The sequence below is a fragment of the Hyperolius riggenbachi genome, chromosome 6 (assembly GCF_040937935.1).
Source record: "Hyperolius riggenbachi isolate aHypRig1 chromosome 6, aHypRig1.pri, whole genome shotgun sequence".
In the NCBI taxonomy this organism is placed as follows: domain Eukaryota; kingdom Metazoa; phylum Chordata; class Amphibia; order Anura; family Hyperoliidae; genus Hyperolius; species Hyperolius riggenbachi.
The window spans coordinates 132,349,817-132,373,202 of record NC_090651.1 but is presented as its reverse complement, the minus strand read 5'-3'; the positions used below and the strand labels follow the sequence as shown (position 1 = coordinate 132,373,202).

General features: G+C 43.8%; 1 protein-coding gene across 2 annotated transcripts in view; it reads left to right on the top strand.

Annotated features, from left to right (window-relative positions):
* The window catches only part of NOS1AP (nitric oxide synthase 1 adaptor protein), a 224,611-nt gene that overhangs the window by 48,263 nt on the left and 152,962 nt on the right, over nucleotides 1-23,386 (top strand). For both annotated transcript variants that reach the window (XM_068239949.1, XM_068239951.1), the window contains exon 2: nucleotides 5,462-5,533. In XM_068239949.1, the coding sequence (XP_068096050.1) occupies nucleotides 5,462-5,533 (72 nt within the window). The remainder of the gene's footprint in view (nucleotides 1-5,461; nucleotides 5,534-23,386) is intronic.

The window sequence follows — 23,386 nt, the reverse complement described above, 5'->3', positions numbered from 1 at the left end:
TAGACAACCTCTGAAGCCCTCACAGAGCAGCTGTATTTGTACTGACATTAGATTACACACAGGTGCACTCTATTTAGTCATTAGCACTCATCAGGCAATGTCTATAGGCAACTGACTGCACTCAGATCAAAGGGGGCCAAATAATTATGCACACACCACTTTGCAGTTATTTATTTGTAAGTAATTTTTGGAATCATGTATGATTTTCGTTCCACTTCTCACCTGTACACCACTTTGTGTTGGTCTTTCATGTGGAATTCCAATAAAATTGATTTATGTTTGTGGCAGTAATATGACGACATGTGGAAAACTTCAAGGGGGCCGAATACTTTTGCAACCCACTGTATATACATATACTCTTTGTTGGTGATTAAAGAGACTCTGAAGCGAGAATAAATCTTGCTTCAGAGCTCATAGTTAGCAGGGGCATGTGTGCCCCTGCTAAACCGCCGCTATCGCACCGCTAAACGGGGGTCCCTTCACCCCCAAACCCACCCCCGCAAACCTTGGTCGTAGAATTGGTCGTTCCTGGAGTCAGGGCTAACGGCTGCAGCCCTGCCTCCAGTTGCGTCTATCAGCGGCGCATCGCCGCCTCTCCCCCGCCCCTCTCAGTGAAGGAAGACTGAGAGGGGCGGGGGAGAGGCGGAGATACGCGCTGACAGACGCGCGTGGGGCAGGGCTGCAGCGGTTAGCCCTGCCCTAACCAGGAAGAGGGGATGCGCTGCATGGAGGGGGATTTGGGGGTGAAGGGACCCCCGTTTAGCGGCGCGATAGCGGCGGTTTAGCAGGGGCACACATGCCCCTGCTATCTATGAGGTCTGAAGCGAGATTTATTCTCGCTTCAGACTCTCTGTAAGGCTATTACTAAAGGTTGTGGACTGATTTAACAAATGTGTTGATCTGCGACTGGGAGCAGCACCTTTGGTCCATACATATGGGAATACAAGAGGATTGATTTAATTCAAAGATAATCCTGGTATACGGCCGCAGCAAGTCATCTATAGCAGACTGCATACATCTAGCTTTGGAGTACTTCTCATACTCATGTATGGGTGATAATATTTTCTGGAACAGTGCATTCACTAGGGTTGGGGACTGCAGCCCCATATCCATATCTGTAAGCTTACAGCCAGTTTGTCCATTTTTAAAAAAATAAACTTTTTTTCCAGTCTTTGGTAATAGATGTTATATTGCATGTTTTATGTGATGAGTTTTTTTTCATTAAAGCTGTTTTTTCATTCACATGCACCCAAGAGTCAACTCTTTTCCAAGTTGTTGCATATTATTGTTGGTTGACATTCAGCAACTTGTTATCCTATAGGTCCCTGGATTGCCTTTATTAAGCTGTTTTTTGGTAATAAATAGAATCGAGTGTTGCATGGCAGTAATCTAGGTAAACAATAAACACCAATAACATATTGATTGTTTATTTGGTTTCTCGTTTAGTCAGCTTAACTCTAAGCATTGTTGGTATGTGCTGAGCCTGGTTTCCCTCATGTAGTATTTACCTCAGGTGAAATGTTTCACGTGTAAGCAATATCCTGCTTCAGCTCGTTCTGGCATTACTTTCTGTTTAGCACACAACGAGGCCTGAGGCTGAGATATTTTATATTAGCAGATTGCTGGCTCCAGTTTTGCACTCTCATCTTATAGTGGCTGCTGGAGACTAACTTCTAAATCCTTCATGGTCCGCTTCTCCTGTGAATGATGGGTTATTTCATTTGGGGAAAATATCTTTAGAACAATTACAGAGTTAGATATCAAGGTGGGGTTTCAGCATTCCCACACACCACACTGAAACCTTTTCTGGCACTGTTACTCTTCTTTAATTGCTTGTAAAGTTGTTTTTCTTCATTCCCAGAGTTTGGGCAGTTTTGCTTCACACGACATCTGTAGGCATTAAAGCTGGTTGTCTTGGTGATAACTTGGCTGATGCAGTGTACTGCGAGTGGTAGTTGCAAACTCTCATTTAGGAGTTGATTTATTACTGTTAGAAATAGATACATTGATGTCACGTTGACGTGCTACCCGTGGCCATTGTCTGGGTTTTGAGGGGCCATGTCTTCCTCCTTGTGACTGACCCATGCAACAATACATGGATTCTGCATGTCACATATAAACTGTTTGAAGTTATATGCATTGCCGTTTACCACCTCTGCTGTTAAAAGGAAAAATGTACTTTAGATTATTAGATGCATAATATTATTCTAAATATAGTAGTTTCTTCAGAGGCAAGACCTTCCTCCTACCAGACTCACTTCAAACAAAGGGGGACAGAAAGAGGCACAAAAGGGGACAGAAGTAGGTACAGTGGGACAGAGGGATGCACAAGGGGCAGAGGTAGGACAAACCATTAAGTAAAAGAGCAGTGAGTGTAGCCAACTGGAAGCAGTGGGCAAATCTTGGCTTATGGCTGTTGTGACCCCTGTTACTGAACTATGTACGAGCGATCTGTCTGTTTCAGGGAAGAGGTGAGACAATACCTTTACTTTGTGTCAAGCATGCTGGCCAGTGAATTCATATGTCCCTGGCTGGATGCACAGCTGAAGGCAATGACTAACTAGGCAGTAACTGTCACAGGAGCCCTAGTGGTCAGACCGCAAATTGCCTTCCAATCGGTTTCAGCACACCATGCAAGCTGTGGTCGCACTCGGTGCACGGAAATCGATGGAACTTAGGCAGCAGCCCGACCAGAAGGGAGCCTGTGGGGTTACGGAAATACAACTTTACACACTATTTCAGGGTATAACTGCCACCACCTCTGTTCTCTAAGACAGAGGAACTCACTAACTGGTTATTTCTTGACCTGCAAATAAAACCGGTTAAACACACTCTATTCTGTCTAGATATCAACAATAGTAGCGTCTCTTCAGAAGTCCGGTTCAGTTGTGCGGCTGATAAGCAGGGTAGCGGAACAGTGAATGACTTTGATGAAGTCTTTTATTCACAGCAACAATAAATAATTAATATATACAGACAATTATTAAAATCAACAATTATGGAAACATTTAATAGCCAGTATGAAATAAAAAAGGAGAAAATACTTAGGGTTTGTGGAAATATGTCCGTTCTGGGAAAAACTTGTAGAGTTCCTTTTGTTCTGTTTCAGCAAAGTTTTAAAATCCAAGCAAACTGGAAAATGTCCTTTATTCAGTTCAGACAAGATGGCCGATCAAGATGGCCGCTAGCCATGTGTCCTTTGTTTCAGCTCAGACAAGATGGCCGCTAACCACATGGTCCCCTGGCTGGCAGAGTGCTTTCGTGAAGGTGGAATTTGGAGGACTGAAAGCCCACCTGCCAGCCATGTGGTTTTGATGAAGCTGGTTTGGGGGTGTGGCAATGCTAGACCCCTCTGAGTTACCCACCAATGACAGTTCATTCCCTCTGAGAGATTTTAGGGCTAAACTTATAAACTGCCGTAACTCATGAACGATACATGTCATTTTTAGGGGGATAACAGATTCATACTTGTCGGAAAATACAGATTAATATGACATCAGACATGGCTAGTGCAGCGGGTCAGGTTCCTGAGAAGATTCATACCTGGGTTGTAGGGGCCCCGGGCCCCTCTCGACTGGTATCAAGAGATTCAGCATGACCCTACGGATCCAATGATACTGCTCTCATAACTACCCTAGTTACTGTATTCTGTAAATAGGCAAAAAATTATATAATACATTCATTTCTTCCTGGTGGGGCTGCAGCCAGGCTGACTGGTGTCAAGCTGTGACTGGCTTCCTGGGATCTCCCTGTATGAAAAGGACCTTTTGGTTCCTTTAATTAACATCTGAATGTGAGTTTACACCTCTGGTTAACAAGTCACAGGCACCAGGCTTCATGAAAAGAACTCTGCTGCTCTTATGAAGACAGCAGAGACCCTCCAGGCTGGACTGCCTGGTATCCACAGACATGAGATTCTGATTTGGCAGTGCAACGGCAATCGAGGCAGGAAAACGACTGCGGTTGCGTTTTCGTTCTCACGGCTGTTCCGTGACAGTAACGTCAAAGGATGAGCATGACAGATTAGGAATTGGCAACTATTAAAAACTTGGTAAAATGTTACGCTAGCATAGGTCCCATGTTTCTGTCACAACAGGCTCTCTAAAGAGGAGCTGTCAGCCATACTATCTCGGACAAAAAAAACATGTGTAAGTAGATAAATACTTGCTTTACTTTCATAACATATGTATTGCACTGACCAAGTTTTGATTTTAGTGATTTTCTATAGAAAAAAAGGAGAACATTCTTCTTAGGATTCTCCATTTTAACTGTGTCTATCTTGAAGCCAATCCTAATGTAATTTCCTCCCTTACGGTCCTCTGCCTGGTTGTGTAGGCATTTGTCCACCCTCCTCCCAGTCTTCAGGCACTCCCACAAAGCTCTGGAGTAGAAAGTGCATTGCCTCAGCATGAGAAATATTGGCCAATCAGAAAGGAACAGAGGGGTGGGAGGGGAAAACAGGGGGGAAAGAGGCTTCAGCCAATCAGGCTGCCTTAGTTACCGTAAGTCTGAGAGGAAAGTAAAGAAGCAAAAAAAGACAACCCAGCACGCCCTGCAACTTCCTTTGTGCGGCAATGTACCAAATAAGAGTCAGGTAAACTGGGGAATGATCAATTTATCAACAAGAAAAGTAATAGTGATTTTTAACTTTTGGATTTCCTGGTTAGCATCCTTGTTTACCAGATAAAAATAAAGAATTTATGTTATGTTCGACAGTTACACTTTTTTAACGTCTCCTGTGTACATAAATGCTTAGGCTCTCTGTCTTGTTCAGTCAGTTCCATCCTCAGCTCTGAACTCACTGTAAGGTGGAATTTTGTGTGCTGTTATTATAGGATTAGCTCTGCGGTGTGTACCTCGCCTGAAAAGCAAATCCCAAGTGCCTTACAGTCTCACCTTTATATCTTTGTTCTTTTTCTGTTAATTTGCGCTTGTGATTCAGGCATTGTTATAAGCAATTTCAGTCATGCAGATACTTTCTTGAAACACAGTCAAGAAAGCCAGCATGAGCCAAATAATATGACTAAATCTTTCCTGTGTGGAATTTTATTGCCCGATACGCGACCTTCAAATTGGGACCTATCCTTGCCTGACCTCGTTTTACTTTGTTGATGAGAGGGGCCATTGTAATGCCATTGGTCTTTTCAAGGTTCCTGTATAGCTAGCTGTACACTGAATTATTGTGCTTTTACTGTGCCACATTGCTGCGTGTTCTCTACTGACCTAGTCACCTATTGTTTAGTCTTGTGGCATTTCTGGCTTTTCTGCTGTGATAGCCAAGATTATGATAAACACTTCACTGACGCACCAGAGCTGTGAGAAAGTACTCATGTGACCATCGTAGTTCATATTGTGTGACTTATCTTGTGATAAACTATATACATATTTTAAAGGTTAAATACATTTATCTCATGCATATAGCGATTGAAATATATGTGTAAATGTTGTCTTTTTCTTGCAGTACATTGGAAGCTTGGATGTACCACGTCCTAACAGCAGAGTGGAGATAGTGGCTGCCATGAGGCGAATACGGGTATGTCTGAACCTTGTGTTAAATAATGCTATATGTAATAGTAAGCTCCTCATACCAATAAAACAATGGGTATGGATAGTGCTAAAGTGAGTTTGAACCTCTTGAGAGTTTTTACAGCTCTTTAGTGTCCCCACTGGGTGGATTTTTCCCTCATTTTTGTCCCTGAGACCTTCAAGGCTCAGTTTCCCTTGTTACACAGATAACAGGAAGTAAGGGATAGCGATAAAAACACGACAGAGAGGTGATTTCATATATGCAGAGTCAGTTATGACCGCAACACATTGCTTGTAAATCGCTCCCACAGCTGCTGATAATGTAACATATTAGCTGTGGGTTGTGCCACACTAGCAGCAGATTGAAGCTTATAGCAGCAACAATCTACTCTTACAACAGCCAACTGGCAGATATTATGGAAGCTGTGGTGGTTGCTGATGTGACATGGTTTGTAGTAACGCCATGATTGTGTTATTAATCTTGACACATAATGTTGTGGACCCACGAATCCCACCGCCACCTCTCTCTCTCACTCACACTCACACTCACACTCTCTCACACACACACACCTGCCTTGGCTTGATAAATGTATCGAGTTCTGTCAGGACAGGAAGTGAATGATATTCTCTCAGTTGATATAAAACCCGAAATAGCAACCCTTTACCACACTATCTATACCAGCAGGGCAAACCTATGGCACTAGTGGCACTCTGAGCCCTCTCTGTGAGCACGCAGGCTGCTGGCCGCCAGCCCTGCTATATTGCAGAGTTTTTTTTACATAATTAAATTCAATTAAAATAATTCCCCTCTTTACTCCCCTACAAAATCCTCCAGTCTAGTACAGCACAGAGAGGCAGGCAGATGAAAGAGGACAATATTTTCACCTTCTGCCTCACTGTGCATTGATACCTGACAATTAACTTATAGTTCTGGCCGGGAACAGAGACAGAGGCGCGCTTGAATAATTGGTAATTTCTGCATTTCATATGTGGGGGTATTTGCTGCATTTTAAAATTAGAGTAGCCTTTAATGAAGGCATTGTTTTTGAATGTAGGAGATGTTGAAACCACAGTTTTCAGTATAAAATGGCATGTTGCCACTCAGTGATAGATAAGGTCGCAGTTTGGGCACTTGGCCTCTAGAAGGTTTACCATCATTGATGTATACATTAGCACTTTTTTATCACAAAATTTGGACTTGAAAGGAAATTAATCAAGCAAACAAAATGCAATTTGCCATTACTGATCTTCTTTTAGAATAGAATATGCTATATCCCCAGACATTTTGCCTATCCTCTGTCTTTAGTAGGTTTTTAGCTGTTGATGGGAAGTATGTTGCTCAGGTGTTTTGAAGTCAATGTCTGCATGCTTTTTGCAGGTCAGGACTGTAGCCTATTGTTTTAATAAATATTGGCTACAGTTAAGAGGTGAGCATTGCTGAACCTCTTCAACTTGATGGCGACAGCTTTATCTCTTTCACTCTCCTTACAAAATAATAGTCTGTCCTGGTGGGTAGTCTGTACCTACATGTGCAGTTATCATGTTTAGGTCCGTGGTCAGTTTTACCCCATTGTGTGATTCAATGCTAGATCCTGTGTTAAAAAAATGTGGGTTTTCCCATAGTCTGCTAAAGACCTGATACGCCGGACCTTTAGTGATTTTTCTTCCTACACCAAACGAGCAATGATCAGATTTTTCTCCTCTACCCATGGCAATCAGCTCTATCATTTGCTGCTCAATGTCCATATGCCCCCCCCCCCCCCCCCCATCTATAGCAACACATATGCAAAGCTTTGGCACAGCACTGTCACCCAAGGGTTTATGTACCGTTCCCTGCTAGGCTACAGAAATGTCTCAGTGTGTATGAACATGAGATCTCGGCCTGCAAAGAAGAAACTAGCCAAGCAATTAGAGGTATTGCGCCTGTGTGGATAGGTTCACAGCTGCAGGCAAGCAGAGCTTTTTGAATTTGAAAAGTTTCAGTTTAGTTATTTAGAATGTACACTAATCAACGTGGTTGACTTGAAAATTTGCTTTGTTCAGTTTTGGGATTAGACTTGCTTTTAGTAACTCGTATTTTCATCAGCACTTTGATATTTATGAAAGTGATGCAGAAGCAGTCGTGTCCTCCATGTACTTTCTGTGTGATGCCTGGTAGATGTATCTGCGTCTGAAGCTTGGTAAATAATTGATAAAAGCACACCATTGATTGGAGATTAAAATTTTATTTGGATGCTGCTAACTTGTATGTTGCCTTATCTGTCAGATATGCTGTCTTTCTGAATGAGTAATGAGATGGTATTTGGCTTGTTTTATCTGTTTCTGTGCTCCTTTTTAATATTAGTATAATTGCATGCCAAAGTCACCTTTGTGTGGTATACCAGTACAAATTGCACATTAAACTCAGCCTCTCACATACCCCGTTACCCCAAAAATAAGAACGGGCCTAGTGCAAACCTACTAAGAATTTCGCCTGGCAGTGTATGGGTTTAATCCCTCAGTCAATAGTTCAGGCTCAATGCTGTACAGATGTATCACTAACCTTCAGTCTATCAATGATTCAGGTGCTGTGGAGGGGGACAGAGGGTCAACAAGCGGTGCACGATAGAGCGGATACCCGCAGGCTCGGTGAGTGTGGAGAACAGTGCCCTCTTGAGTTGATAAATAGGCAATGTTGTGAGGTCGCTGTACACATGTTCTCACCAAGCCAGCATTGGGGATTATTTTCAGGGGACACACTGGTACATTTATTTATGTGCTGCTACACCAATCTGCATTTAGCCATGTACTGTGCAAACTCTATATTATAATTTTTGAAATAGTCATGTCATCTTCATCTGGGGCGTTATCCCAACTCTTCTCCAAATCCCAATTTCCGATCTAAATTTCTTACGACTCCATTTCCTGTAGAGTCTTTGGCACCAATTTCCTATGTCCAGCAATAGAGCTCTCCTTAAAGAGGAACTCCAGTGAAAATAATGTTATAAAAAAGTGCTTTATTTTTACAATAATTATGTATAAATGATTTAGTCAGTGTTTGCCCATTGTAAAATCTTTTAAATCCCTGATTTACATTCTGACATTTATTACATGGTGACATTTTTACTGCTGGTAGGTGATGTAGCTGCTGCATGCTTTTTTGGCAGTTGGAAACCGCTGTAAACAGCTATTTCCCACAATGCAGCAAGGTTCACAGACAGGAAACTGGCAAGAGTACGTACTCAGAATTTCTTTGTGGGAGGGGTTTCACCACAATATCAGCCATACAGCGCCCCCTGATGGTCTGTTTGTGAAAAGGAATAGATTTCTCATGTAAAAGGGGGTATCAGCTGGGATAACGTTAAATTCTTGGTCAGAGTTTCTCTTTAAAGAACTTTAGCAAAAACGGGGGAAATAATTACTCAATACATTGCAACGTGAGAAGTTAAAAGAAATAGAAGAGAGATGAAGAAATTGATATTCGCCATGTAATTTGTTTGATTTACAATGAGCCTGCACATCCACTTTACTACTGGCAGACATGAAAAAAAAATAGACAGCAGCAACTGCCACTATTTATAACCACACCCACCAACATAGGCTAAAAGTTTTTTTGTTGTTGTTGTTTTTTTTTTTTTGTTATACTTGTTTTTATTTTGAAAAATAATGAATTCTCACAAGTCATATAACAGTAGTGTCAAGTAGAACAATCAAACATATGGTTATAGAAAGAATACAGATAGGTAAATACCCATAGCATACAGTATATGAAGGATAAAGTGTAGTCTAGAACAGAACAATAACCGGTAGCTTTCTTGGGGAATCTCCAATTTAGTTTAGAATTGAGGGCAAGTCCATTCTCAGTGAAATAGATTCAGACAAGTCCAAGATAGAGAGCTGGTGGTTTTGGAGGGAGAAATGTCCATGTATTTCCAGTTATGCGTTCTTGGAGTACCTGCTGAAAAGAAGGGAAGGGGGGAGGGGAGCCCCCTGTAGAACGGTGGGGAGAAAGAAGAGAAAGGGGGGAAGGGCATACGCAGAAAAAGAGAAAAGAAAGTATGGAAGAATAGGTTAGACAGGAGAGTAGAAGGGGATAAAGATATCTCCTAAGTAGAAGGTTATAGGTGTATGACCACATCGATACTTCTCTGGACCATGTTGAATGTTAAGAGGGCAATCTGATATTATGACACCGAGGGCCTGGGATGGCATGAGGTTTGGGAAGGGGGGTGGTGATGTCAAATATAGGGGGAACAATTGTGTGGTGAGGGATAAGAGGGCATAGAAGAGGTATTCTGTGGCCTTTCAGGGGGGGTGATAAGTAGGTGAAGCGTATGGCCAAGCATCCCATATTTTATGAAAGTTTAACTCAGTATCTCTAAGGGAGGCCGTAAGTTGTTCCATATTTTTGGTCCAGTCTGTTTTATGTATGACCTCTGAGATATCTGGGGGGGCTATTTTTTTCCAGTTAGAGGCTATGGCTAGTCTAGCAGCAGTTAGGATGTGAGTGATGAGGCGGTTAGTGTACTTATTAGTTTTTTTCAAAGGTCTACCCAAAATCATATAAAGGGGGTCAAGAGGTACCTTAAGATCTGTTGTTGATTTGATAAGGTCCTGAACTTTGGACCAAAAAGGAACTATTAATGGACAGGACCAGAAAATGTGGTCTATAGTACCTTTATCATTACAGCCTCTCCAACAGAGGTCTGATGAGCCCGGGTAGATCTTTGCTAGTTTATCAGGTGTAAGATACCAGTGAAAAATAATCTTATATATGTTTTCTCGGATTTGGATACATTGTGAAGAGTGCTTGGCGTTGTTCCATATTTCCGACCAATCTTCCAACGTGATAGGGGATGGTATTATGTTTGCCCATTTGTGCATATAGGGGTGGTTTGGGGTCCGTGTTCCGGATCTTGTATGTAGAATGGCATAGATTTGGGATATCAGACCTTTTTGATGTCCAGTTTGGCTACAGATCCTCTCAAATTGAGATTTTGTGTGGCTTGAGTTTTTTAGTAGAGATTGTAGAAAATGGGAAATTTGATTGTATTGCATAGTCGTTTGGGGCGTAAAGGGAATCTTTTCTTCCAGATGTGATTTATGATGTACCTTCCCTGTGAGGGGGTTGAGCCAGTCATTAAGGTTGAAGTATCCCAAACCGTACCATTTAGTCATAAAAGGTCTGGAGAGACCAGGGGGAAAATGAGGATTTCCTAAAATTGGGCAGAGAGGGGAGGGTGATGACCTCAACTTGGCAATATGGACAGAGGATTTCCAGATTTGTAGAGTAAATTTGATGGTGGGGAGTAAGTTTTGATCATTGATTTTTGGAGAGGGGTGTGTCCATAAGAGTGATGCAAGTGAGATAGGGAGGATGCTAGTCGCCTCTATAAGGCCCCATTTAGTAAATACTTTTAAATTGGACCATTCTGTTAGTTGCCTCAGGTGTGCTGCTTGGTAATATAACCGTAGGTGGGGGACTCCTAGACCTCCCTGGTCCCTAGGCGAAAGAAGGATGGATTGTAGGACCCTCGGGGATCTGTGATTCCAGATAAATTTAGAGAAAGCTGATTGTAGGGCGGACAGTTGTGAGGTGGGTACTAGGACAGGGAGAGTCTCGAATAAATATAGGAGACGGGGGAGAATATTCATCTTAAGGGCATATATGCGACCTAACCAAGAGATCTTATAAGCTGTCCATTTGTGCAGATCTTGTAGTATTTTTTGGATTAGGGAGGGAAAATTAGACGTGTAGAGTGACTTATATGAGGGGGTGAGGTAGACTCCTAGATACTTTAAAGAGCGGGTTTGCCATTTGTAGGGGAAAAAAGATTGTAGGGAAGCAAGGAGTTGAGGGGGAATTTTGATGGGGAGAGCCTCGGTTTTATCTTGGTTGAGTTTAAATCCTGAGAGGGATTCAAAAATTTTTAGTGCGTCATGTAAGGCCGGGAGAGTTGTAAGTGGGCTAGAGAGTGTTAGGAGTATGTCATCAGCGAACAGTGAGATCTTGTATTCACGATTATCGAGGGATATTCCTTTAATGTTAGTATTTTTTCTAATGGCTGTGGCTAATGGCTCTATGCTTAGGGCAAATAGGAGAGGGGATAATGGGCAACCCTGCCTAGTGCCATTGTGGATTTGGAATGAGGAAAGAGGGGCGAAGGGAAGTTTTATTGAGGCTGAAGGGAATGAATAAATACATTTTATCATGGAGAGGAAAGGACCTGAGAAACCCTGGTGATTCAGAACATGAAATAGAAAAGGCCAATAGAGCCTGTCAAAAGCTTTCTCTGCATCCAAACTAAGGAGCACAGAGGGGAGGTTTGATTTGTTCATTATAGATATGAGGTTTATAGCTCGACGAGTGTTATCTCCTGCTTGTCTCCCCATGATAAAACCCACTTGGTCGTTATCAATTATTCTAGTGAGGATGGGGTTGAGCCGGTTGGCTAGAGTTTTCGTGATTATCTTAAGGTCGGAGTTAAGAAGGGAGATGGGGCGGTAGCTTTGTGGTAGGTGGGGATCCTTTCCTTCCTTTGCTATAACTGTAAGAAGTGAGGAAAGTATAGAATTAGGGGGTGAGTCCCCATTCATAATTTTATTAGCTAGAGATACAAGGTGTGGGACAAGGATGGAGCTGAAGTTTTTATAGTATGAGTAAGGGAGGCCATCAGGACCTGGGGACTTAGAGGAGGGAAGGGTTTTGAGTACTTCTGTAATCTCATCTATGGTTATAGGAGAGTTGAGAGCAGAGCGTTCCTGATCTGTGAGTTTCGGGAGGTCAAGTGGGGTCAGGAATGATAGGACTTTTAAGTCATATTCGGGTGAGGAAGAGGGGTCTGGGAGGTTATATAATTGTTCGTAAAAGGATGTAAAGATTTGAGCAATCTTTGAGGGGTCATGGTGCAGGGTGCCTTGGGGGTCTTTTAAAGAATGGACAGATTGGTAGGAGCTCCTAGGATTTAGTTTGCGGGCTAGGATAGTGTGAGGTTTGTTCCCTCTTTCAAAAAATAGTTGCCTCGTCCACTTTAAACTTTTTTCTAATTGAGAGGTCTGGAGGGATTTAATATCTAGTTTAATTCGTTGGATGTTGGAAAAGTGGGTTTGGGTGGGAGAGCTTTTATAAGTGGAGAAGGCCTTAGTAAGGGAAGAGTTGAGCTGAGCCAGCTTCTGAGAAGAGAAACGTTTGCGTTTAGAACTCTCGGCAATGAAGAAACCTCTTATAAAGGCTTTATGGGATTCCCAAAGCAAGCCGAAAGAGGATACTGAGTCCAGGTTTGTGGAAAAGAAGTGTTGGAGTTCATCTGCACATTTGGATAGTAATGTTTTGTCTCTAAAAAGCGACTCATTTAGCCTCCAATGTAAGGGCTTATGAGGTGTAGAAAGCCAGTCTAATTCAATAGTGACAGCATGGTGATCAGACCAGGCCATTGGTATAATATTAGAGGAAATGAGGATGGGAAGAACTGGGGTATTAGCAAAAAAGTAGTCGATTCTAGAATGTGATGCATGTGGAGGAGAGAAGAAGGTGTATTCTACAATAGTAGGATTAGCTATACGCCATAGATCAAAGAGTTTGTATTTCCTGAGGAGAATTCTAAATTTGCGTGAGTTTCTATCATGAGAGGCTTGGGAGGAGGGGGTGTGAGAAACACTTCTGTCCTTTGAGGATGAGAAAGCCAAGTTGAAGTCACCACCCAAGAGAAGGGTGCCTTTTAGTACCTTAAAAAGTTTGACAAAAAATGTAGTGAGGAAAGTGATTTGCTGTGAGTTAGGTACATATACATTGGCCAATGTGACTGGCTTTCCCGCTAGGGACCCGACCAAAATCAGAAAGTGACCTCGTGGGTCGCTTATAGTCTTGTCAATCTGAAGCGGGAGGTCTTTCTGGCACAAAATAGCAAGACCAGCACGTTTTTTAGGTCCTGATGCTAAGTGTGCAGTTGGATAATATTTGTTTGTGAGTCGTATGGAGTCACTAGAAGTTAGGTGGGTCTCCTGCAGGAAAGCCAGGTCTACATTAAGTTTTCTAAGATCTCGTAGTAAGGATGACCTTTTCTGCGGTATATTCAGGCCCTTGGTGTTTAGTGTACAGAAATTAATCATTGGTCATGGTATAGATGTATGTGTAGATTAGGTCCGAGAATATTCGATGTGGTCTAGAAGGGAAAGGTAGGAGTATAGGTGAGGAGAGAGTGAGAAACCATAAGACATAAGTTATATGAGACAGCGGTTGATAAACATTTTTAAAGAAACAGCCACTGTAAAATGTGTGGCACAGTGATGAGGCAACTGTAAGAAGTTGCAGAGATAAGAACCGCCAAAAAAGACACAATCCCAGAAAAAATCTATGGGAGAGTGTGGCAGCTCTCCTGAGGTACATGCGGGTGAGCCAAGAGGGTCGCCCAGATCTCCTCTGCTATATAGCCAAAAACAGTTAAAAGGGTCATATATTAAGCATTGCCAGTAACAATAACAATTACAATTAGGCACAGATGGTAAATATCATTGAAATTGAAAATTAAAATAACAAACTAGAACAGGTTGGGAGGGAAGACAAGAAATAAGGGATAAACATAATGAAGGTGATATCTACGTCTGGACATGGTGTGTGTCCGGATCAGGAAAAAGCCATGACAGGATTCTGCTAATCAAGTGGGAAGAGCTTCCATGTCTTCAGAGGCCTCCGGATAGGTGAGACTGCGGAGAGAGCCTCTGGATCTGTCATTCATGTGACGAATCTTTCTTGGTGGCGATGTCGGGGACAGGGTAAGATCTTGTTGTAGGTTGGGTGGATGAGGGAGGCGGAGGCCTAGTTGTTTAAGGAACATGGGTGCATCGTCCAGGTCTGAGACTGAGAAGCGCGCACCATTTCTGCTGACCATTAAGCGAAAGGGGAATCCCCATTGGTATTGGATCTTAGCATCCCTCAGAAGTTGGGTGATCGGTCTGAAAGCTCTTCTCTTGGTCAGTGTGATAAGGGAGAGGTCATTATATATGGAAAGTTCATCGCCTTTGAAGGAGATTGTGGATGTATTACGGATGGCTCTTAGGAGTGCTTCCTTAGCTTCATAATAGTGCATCCTAATTATAACATCTTTAGGGCGCTGGGCTGTGGGTCTCCTCTCACCTAGTGAACGATGTGCTCTGTCCATCCTCCACATTTCGTCGGGGAGGTCAGGGACGATTGATTTATATAATTCTAGGAGGTGCATGGGAAGTTTTTCAGGTGTCACAGACATGGACATACCTTTAATGCGGATATTTTGCCGCCTCTCTCTGTTCTCAAAGTCCTCCTGTGTAGATCTTATTGCTTTGAGGTCAGATTGGATTAAGCGTTGCTCATCCTCCATGTCCTGCTGTTTAACCTCCTCGGCGTTCTATTGAGATCGCCAGGGAGGCTGCGGGAGGGTTTTTTTTTAATTAAAAAAAAACTATTTCATGCAGCCAACTGAAAGTTGGCTGCATGAAAGCCCACTAGAGGGCGCTCCGGAGGCGTTCTTCCGATCGCCTCCGGCGCCCATAATAAACAAGGAAGGCCGCAATGAGCGGCCTTCCTTGTTTTGCTTAGATCGTCGCCATGGCGACGAGCGGAGTGACGTCATGGACGTCAGCCGACGTCCTGACGTCAGCCGCCTCCGATCCAGCCCTTAGCGCTGGCCGGAACTTTTTGTTCCGGCTGCGCAGGGCTCAGGCGGCTAGGGGGGCCCTCTTTCGCCGCTGCTCGCGGCGAATCGCCGCAGAGCGGCGGCGATCAGGCAGCACACGCGGCTGGCAAAGTGCCGGCTGCGTGTGCTGCACTTTATTTGATAAAAATCGGCCCAGCAGGGCCTGAGCGGCAGCCTCCGGCGGTGATGGACGAGCTGAGCTCGTCCATACCGCTCAGGAGGTTAAGGGACATAGCATCCATTTTCACCTCCAGGGAGGTGGTGCGATCTGCTAGTGTAATTATGTCCCCCTTAAGGTCCTTCACCGCTGCAAGTATTACCTGCTGGAGCGATTCCTGTAGGGCTCTATAATGTCTCTCTAGAGCCATCTCCAGTGTTGCTGAGGTGAGTGGGGTAAGGTCTGGAGAGGCAGAGCTTTCCTCAGTGAGGTGCGCAGCTTGTTGCGGAGGATAGGAGGACTGTGCAGCGGCGGATTCCGGAGCGTGGCCAGCGCCATCTTGGGAAGGCGGAGGGCGGAGAAAACGGTCCATGGAGCCGGTTTGCGGGGGAGCTTTAGGGTTGTTTTTTGCGGTCATCTGTGCCTGTGTGTGTCCTGGAGCTGGACCCGTGCTGGCCGCGTTACTGGAGCGGAGCGGCGGCTGCGTGCGGCCTGTAGTAGCAGAGGCGTGGGCTGGAGCTCGGAGCCTAAGCGGCCATCTTGAAATCGCCGCGCATGCGCCTCGTTGTTGTTGTTTTTTTTAATAGTTTTACATATGCACAGAGCAAGATACTGGTTGCTTGGCAGTTGGAAACAGCTGTTTATTCCCACAGTGCAACAATGTTCACATGCAGAAAGCTGTCAGGACCTAGGTCCTGACAAAACATTGTGGGAGGAGTTTCACCACTATCAGCCATACGGATCCCCCTGACGATATATTCGAGAAAAGGTAAAGAGTTCTCATGGGAAAGGGGGTATCAGCTACTGATTGAGGTGAAGTTCAAAACTTGATTACAGTTCCTCTGTAGGTGAGCAGTTCCCGCATGTAGTGCATTGGCAACACAGCAGTTGGTGACTTTACTGCATGAATTCTTCACCCAAGTCACAACCTCTTGCAGGCTAGGCTTTGTAAAAACTTTTAATACTGATTTCTTTCCATTCTTTCTTCAGTTTAGTCCTTGATTTCCATGCACAAATAATCCTAGACTGGCTTGTTTACTGCAATGTCAAGAGCCTGGAGATTGGCAGTCATTCCTACCAGAATCTATATTTGATTTATTCTTCTCTCTGCAAACAAGTTCTTCCAAGTCTTTAGAGTGGCAATTATGGGCTGAATCCCAGACTAGCAGACCTCTTTAGCCACCACGAATAACGAGTGGCTGCATTAAATGTGGGCATCAGGCTTTTTATGTTTCAAGCACGTAAGTGCCTGAAATCTGTTCAATCACATCTTTCTTGCCTTTTAGAGATGATTAGAGTTAGGGTTCCCTTTCCATCCAGATGAAATGCCAAGAGAACACACATGCTTTCATAGTCAGTGGAGGGAATATAGATTGAGGAGGCACCCCACACTGATCAATTGTCTTTCGAGAGCCTTGGCCCATAAACACTGCAGTTTTATCCATAGCAATTATGTTGGAGAGTTGGTATTTTGAAAAGTCGATGCTATCAACAAAGGACTTGAATGTAAGCGCACGTTTAGTAACTGCAGTATCTTCCAGCTTGAACAGTGATGTCGATCTTCTTCTTAGAATTAATTCATTTTGATGAAGGAAGCCATTCAGCCAGTGTTGTGATGCTTTGAAATCTTCTGGGGATATTTCTAACTGTGGTGCCATTGCAAATACAAATGCTTCAATATCAGCCCTACGCACAACTAAAGCCTTTGCTCCCCTGCCAGCAATCCATTCACAGATGAGGTCTTCCAGCTCAGTAAGTTATGGTGGCTGACCTGATCCACACTTCACGTACTTCTTGCATTACCTTAGTCCACCTGTTAATAGAGGTTATCAGTCTTGCTATTTGTAGAGTCCAACTTCTTCTCTTTGCAGAAAGCCATGAAATAAATCCCCCAGGTATCATCCAATGATTCCTTTTTTGTACTGACACAACTTTTTCTTTTCGCACTTGCCTTGTCTGTGGATTAAAATAGAATTCCCTTTTTGTGTTGCAATGTACGTTACATACTAACACAAATGCATCTGCTTGGCTAACTACCTTAAAGTAAAGTTGAAAGGAAATGAGTGTTAAATATACTTACCTCTACGATCTATAGGATGTCCAGCCTCCTCTATAGCTTGCTTCTGTTTGCTCCATTCAGAGCTTCAGTCGGCTCTCTAAGGTGCATGCACTGTCCATCAGTGCACCCTTTTTGTATGGGCTCCCCTGTGGTGCTTGGTAGCAGCTATGGCCAAGAGCGTAATAGGCATGTGCAGCTCCCATTCTCTGCATGCCCAGGATGCTCTTTGTGTACCACCCTGCAGCAGCATGACACACAGGGGTATCATGCACAGTATAATCCACACCCATGTATTTGCAGTATAAACGTAAACCAGAGCTTAACAAAATGCAAAAATCAATAAAGCGTGTTACTTGTGTTGATCGCTTCTGAAAGGCAGACCGTGAGAGGACGGCGAGGGACTCACACATGCTTATGCTGCTGGAGGAAGCCGTGGGTAAGTATCGATTGGGAAGCCTCTGGACTATTTAGAGCAGTGATCTGCAAACTTGGCTCTCCAGCTGTTAAGGAACTACAAGTCCCACAATGCATTTGCCTTTCTGAATCATGGTGTCTGTCAGACTCCTGCAATGCATTGTGGGACTTGTAGTTCCTTAACAGCTGGAGAGTCAAGTTTGCAGATCACTGATTTAGAGTCTTCCCACTATTGAGGTAAGTATATATTTATTTTTTCCACTTCAGGTACACTTTTACTTCTCTTCAATTGGCGTGGACGCGGCTGCAGCCCGAGGACTGCTCTACGGCGATTAGCGTGAACGGCCTTCTATGGGGCTAGCAGGAGATCACGCTCGCTGCTGCGCGCTCATCCCTGCTTGGAAGGCGGAGCTCCACTCTGCCTTCAGTCTCCCAGTAGCGACCACTGTCTAATATACATGTACAGCGCTGTGATCTAAGGCAGGGTTGTACTTGGGAGAGCCGTGTGGGGGACAAAGAAGCGATCGGCGGTGATAGGCTGAAGCCTATAACAGCCGATCGCAGTGATTGGCTGGCCCGGGGAGGAAAGCAGGGAGGGTTCTAAAAAATTTTTTATGAAAAAATAAATAATAAAAATATTTGCAAAAAAAATAATAATAAATAAATAAACATTGGGGGAGCGATCAGACCCCACCAACAGAGAGCTCTGTTGGTGGGGAGAAAACTTGTGTGCTGAGTTGTGCGGCCCTGCAGCTAGGCCTTAAAGCTGCAGTGGCCATTTTACTAAAAAATGTCCTGGTCACTAGGGGGGTTTAACACCGCAGTCCTCAAGTGGTTAGACATAAAGCCTTTGCTGATGCTAGAAGGAAGGAATGAAAGGAGAAAGTTCAGTAGATAGAGCAGGAAGAGAGAAAAGAGTGGCAGAAGTCTGCAGATAGTTAGGGCTGGTGCACACCAAGAGCTTTTCTGAGCATTTTAAAAATGCTAGCACTTTAAAAAGCGCTTGGCTAATGTATTTGAATGGGATGGAGCACACCAGAGCGATGTGCTTTTTTCCCAAAAGCAAACATGGGTCCTGCAACATTTTTGCTGATTTCTGAGGTGATTCTGCCTCAATGTTAAGTATAGGAAAGTGGAAAATCGCTTTGAAATGCGCTAGATCAGAGCGATTTTCCAAGCGCTTTTGTTACAGAAGTTGTTCAGTTACAGCTCTACTGTAACAAAATATTAAAAAACGCTACACCAAAATGCTCCGAAAATCGTTAGGCATGAATAGAAAATCGCTAGACACATGCCTAGAATCGCCTAGAAAAATCACTTTGAAAAGCACTAAGCGTTTGCATTTACGCTACCGCTTTTTGGTGTGCACTGACAGGATAGTAAGATCTCAGTGAAATACATATCTGATGCAGATTAATGAAATGGGTTAACAGAATCATCATAAATGAAGACAGGAAAATCATGTTCAGAGCAATAACCTATGGAATGCAGCTACATAAATGTCAGATTTATCATTAAGTGTTGCTGTAGCATAGTTTGCATGTCACATCAGTTCTCACTGCATTTTTTTTTCATTTTATAAACTGCACACCCAGTTGTGAATTTTCTGTGAACATGTATTGTTAGTTTTTATAGTAACACTTTCTTTAAGTAATTTTGTGACCTGCACGTTATGCTATTGATCCCATATTCCTTTTATTGCATGAAAGCCCTGGTTCACCCTTTCATTTTCAAGCCTGTGTTTTTTTTTCTGCATATTATGCATATCATAATTTGAAATGTTTAATATTTTGTGCATTGCACAGAAATTGTTTTTTCGTTATTCATTTTTATTACGTAGCTGGCTGGGCTTGCAATGGTGACTTCCTGTGCTTATGTCTGATGCAGCAGTGTGTGAGCTGTCCAAACTCCTCCCCTATCCCTTTTTCATCCACTAGAAGCAATCAGAGTAGCTAGGAGGGGGCACAGTTTAGTCTTTCCCTCTGAGTTCAGAGCTGACCCTGCCCACCACCTCCTCGTGCTCGCCTGGCCATTCCTCAAGAGTGGACGTATAGGTCCACTTTAACTTTTCCCCTCCTTATCAGCAGCTGTGAATAGACCATGGGAGCACCTCCACAGCTCCCTTAACATAAAGTAAACCCTGAGCCTTATCCCCTTCAGTGCTCCCTGCAGAGTGAAAACAAGTTCTAAACTTCAGTTTATTTAGGATTTCCACAAATTGTAACAAATAATTGCTTTGGCCCGTAACGGTTATCATGCTGTGTTAGATCTTTTTTCGAGCAAAGAGGAAATTCTGAGTTTAGTTCAACTTTAGAAAGCTCTGGCCCCTTATTTCTTGCCAAATTAAATTAACACTGGCAGATGATAATGATCTCATTCTCATGCTTATTTCCATTTTTTGGGTGGTAGGACTTTTCCCATCTAATTTATAGAAACAATATATTAATATATTTAGCTGTTTGCTTGGCATTCAACATTATGCCGTCATCAAGCTGTCAGTGCTGCATCAGAAGACATGAGTCATAGGACTTTCTGGACAACAGGACAAATCTCTACATTTGTAGTATGTACCGGTATACACTGTAGCAGTTTGCTGTCTAGCATTTGCACATGGTAATAATCTTCAACCTAATACAATTGCTTTCACCTGTGTATCTAAAATGGCCGCACAGTATTTAGGATTAGTGGCTGGTATGGCTCCGTAACTGCATAATCTATAATCTTACTATAGTAAACTCTGATATAGTAAACATTTGGGTATAGTAAACTAAGTATCCAGGTCCCAGCCAAGCACCTTTTCTAAGTATATGGGAGTACTGCCTGGTATAATAGAAGCAGTAGAGTGTTGTACCGTGTTAGCCATCCTGCCTGGTACAATAAACTCTGATATAACAGAACTTCTGTTACAGTAAACCTGTTTTTTGGCCCCTGCAGTGTGCTATATCCAGCAATAGTGGAAAGTGGGTGGGCACATGTGTCATACATACAGTCAGAGACCCATGAGCTGTGGTCAGTGGCCGGGCTGGCAGCCACTTGTAGCCTGCTCGCTATCTGCACACTGCTCTGGAGCTGTGTAGATTACCTCAAAAGCACCAGGGAGTGAGGCCTACACTCACCTAAAGGGTTATTAGGAACACCATACTAATACGGTGTTTGACCCCCTTTCGCCTTCAGAACTGCCTTAATTCTATGTGGCATTGATTCGCCTAGGTGCTGAAAGCATTCTTTAGAAAGGTTGGCCCATATTGATAGGATAGCATCTTGCAGTTGATGGAGATTTGTGGGATGCACATCCAGGGCATGAAGCTCCCGTTCCATCACATCCCAAAGATGCTCTATTGGGTTGAGATCTGGTGACTGTAGGGGCCATTTTAGTACAGTGAACTCATTGTCATGTTCAAGAAACCAATTTGAAATGATTCGAGCTTTGTGACATGGTGCATTATCCTGCTGGAAGTAGCCATCAGAGGATGGGTACATGGTGGTCATGAAGGGATGGACATGGTCAGAAACAATGCTCAGGTAGCCCGTGGCATTAAACGATGCCCAATTGGCACTAAGGGGCCTAAAGTGTGCCAAGAAAACATCCCCCACACCATTACACCACCACCACCAGCCTGCAAGGTAACAAGGCATGATGGATCCATGTTCTCATTCTGTTTACGCCAAATTCTGACTCTATCGAGACTCCTCAGACCAAGGCAACATTTTTCCAGTCTTCAACTGTCTAATTTCGGTGAGCTTGTGCAAATTGTAGCCTCTTTTTCCTATTTGTAGTGGAGATGAGTTATACCTGGTGGGGTATTCTACTGTTGTAGCCCATCCGCCTCAAGGTTGTGCGTGCTGTGGCTTCACAAATGCTTTGCTGCATAGCTTGGTTGTAACGAGTGGTTATTTCAAACAACATTGCTCTTTTATCAGCTTGAAACAGTCGGCCCATTCTCCTCTGACCTCTAGCATCAACAAGGCATTTTTGCCCACAGGACTGCTGCATACTGGATGTTTTTCCCTTTTCACACCATTCTTTGTAAACCCTAGAAATGGTTATACGTGAAAATCCCAGTAACTGAGCAGATTGTGAAATACTCAGACCAGCCCATCTGGCACCAATAACCATGCCACGCTCAAAACAGTTTAAATCACCTTTCTTTCCCATTCTGACACTCAATTTGGAGTTCAGGAGATTGTCTTGACCAGGACCACACTCCTAAATGCATTGAAGCAACTTCCATGGGATCGGTTGATTAGATAATTGCATTAATGAGAAATTGAACAGGTGTTCCTAATAATCCTTTAGGTGAGTGTATTTTTCCTGTGTTAGCTTCTGCCTAATTACTGAGGGAATAGCCTGTAATCAGTGACTTGCTTGTGCATGGCTGCAACGCTACAGTATCATCCAGGCTGCACAGAAATCTGAGCAGAGGAGCTCTCTATAAGTACTGCATCTGCATTAACATTTACTTCCTGTGCAAGCTATTGCATAATTATTGCATACAAATCCCTGCATATTGAGCACTGTGCATTTTGATCAACTTGGACACTGTTTGTGCTCACTTGCTGAAGCATTGAAAAGAAAAAAATTACTCCAGTTTATTGACTGAATTAAGATACGGGTACTATTGTATACCTTTTTTGTTCTTGAGTATGACTTAAAGTTTACCTTAGATGAAAATTAAGAAAAAAAATCATACATACCTGGGGCTTCCTCCAACTGACCCGTCCCTCAGCGCCGTCTTCCGCCTCCTGGATCTTATGTAAATGCTCCCGGTATCTTCGGCTAGTTGGGGCCAGTCGGCGCATGTGCAGTGCGGACATGCACGCTCCCCCGTCTCGCTCCTGTGGCCAGGAGAGTTTTGCGCCGGTGCAGAAAACTCCTGGTGACGGGAGTGCGGCTGGGTTGGCACGCATGGCCAGGCGCGCATACGCAGTAAGCCCTGACTGACTGAAGATATCAGGAGCATTTACGGAAGATCCAGGAGGTGGAGGACGGCGCCGAGGGACGGATCAGACCCTGAGGCGGGGTGGAGGAAGCCCCAGGTATGTATGAATTTGTTTTTCCTTTTCATCTCAGGTTCCCTTTAAGATAAAGTACTACAATATATTTAAAGGGATACTGTAGGGGGTCGGGGGAAAATGAGTTGAACTTACCCGGGGCTTCTAATGGTCCCCCGCAGGCATCCTGTGCCCGTGCAGACACTCACCAATGCTCCGGCCCTGCCTCTGGTTCACTTCTGGAATTTCAGACTTTAAAGTCTGAAAACCACTGCGCCTGCGTTGCCGTGTCCTCGCTTCCCCTGATGTCACCAGGAGCGCACGGCGGAGGCACAGACCATACTGGGCCTGCGCAGTACGCTCCTGGTGCCATCAGCAGAAGCGAGGACATGGCAACGCAGGCGCAGTGGTTTTCAGACTTTAAAGTCTGAAATTCCAGAAGTGAACCGGAGGCGGGGCCGGAGCATCAGTGAGTGGCTGCACGGGCACAGGATGTCTGCAGGGGACCATTAGAAGCCCCGGGTAACTTCAACTCATTTTCCCCCGACCCCCCTACACTATCCCTTTAATGTACTTGAGTATCTGTTT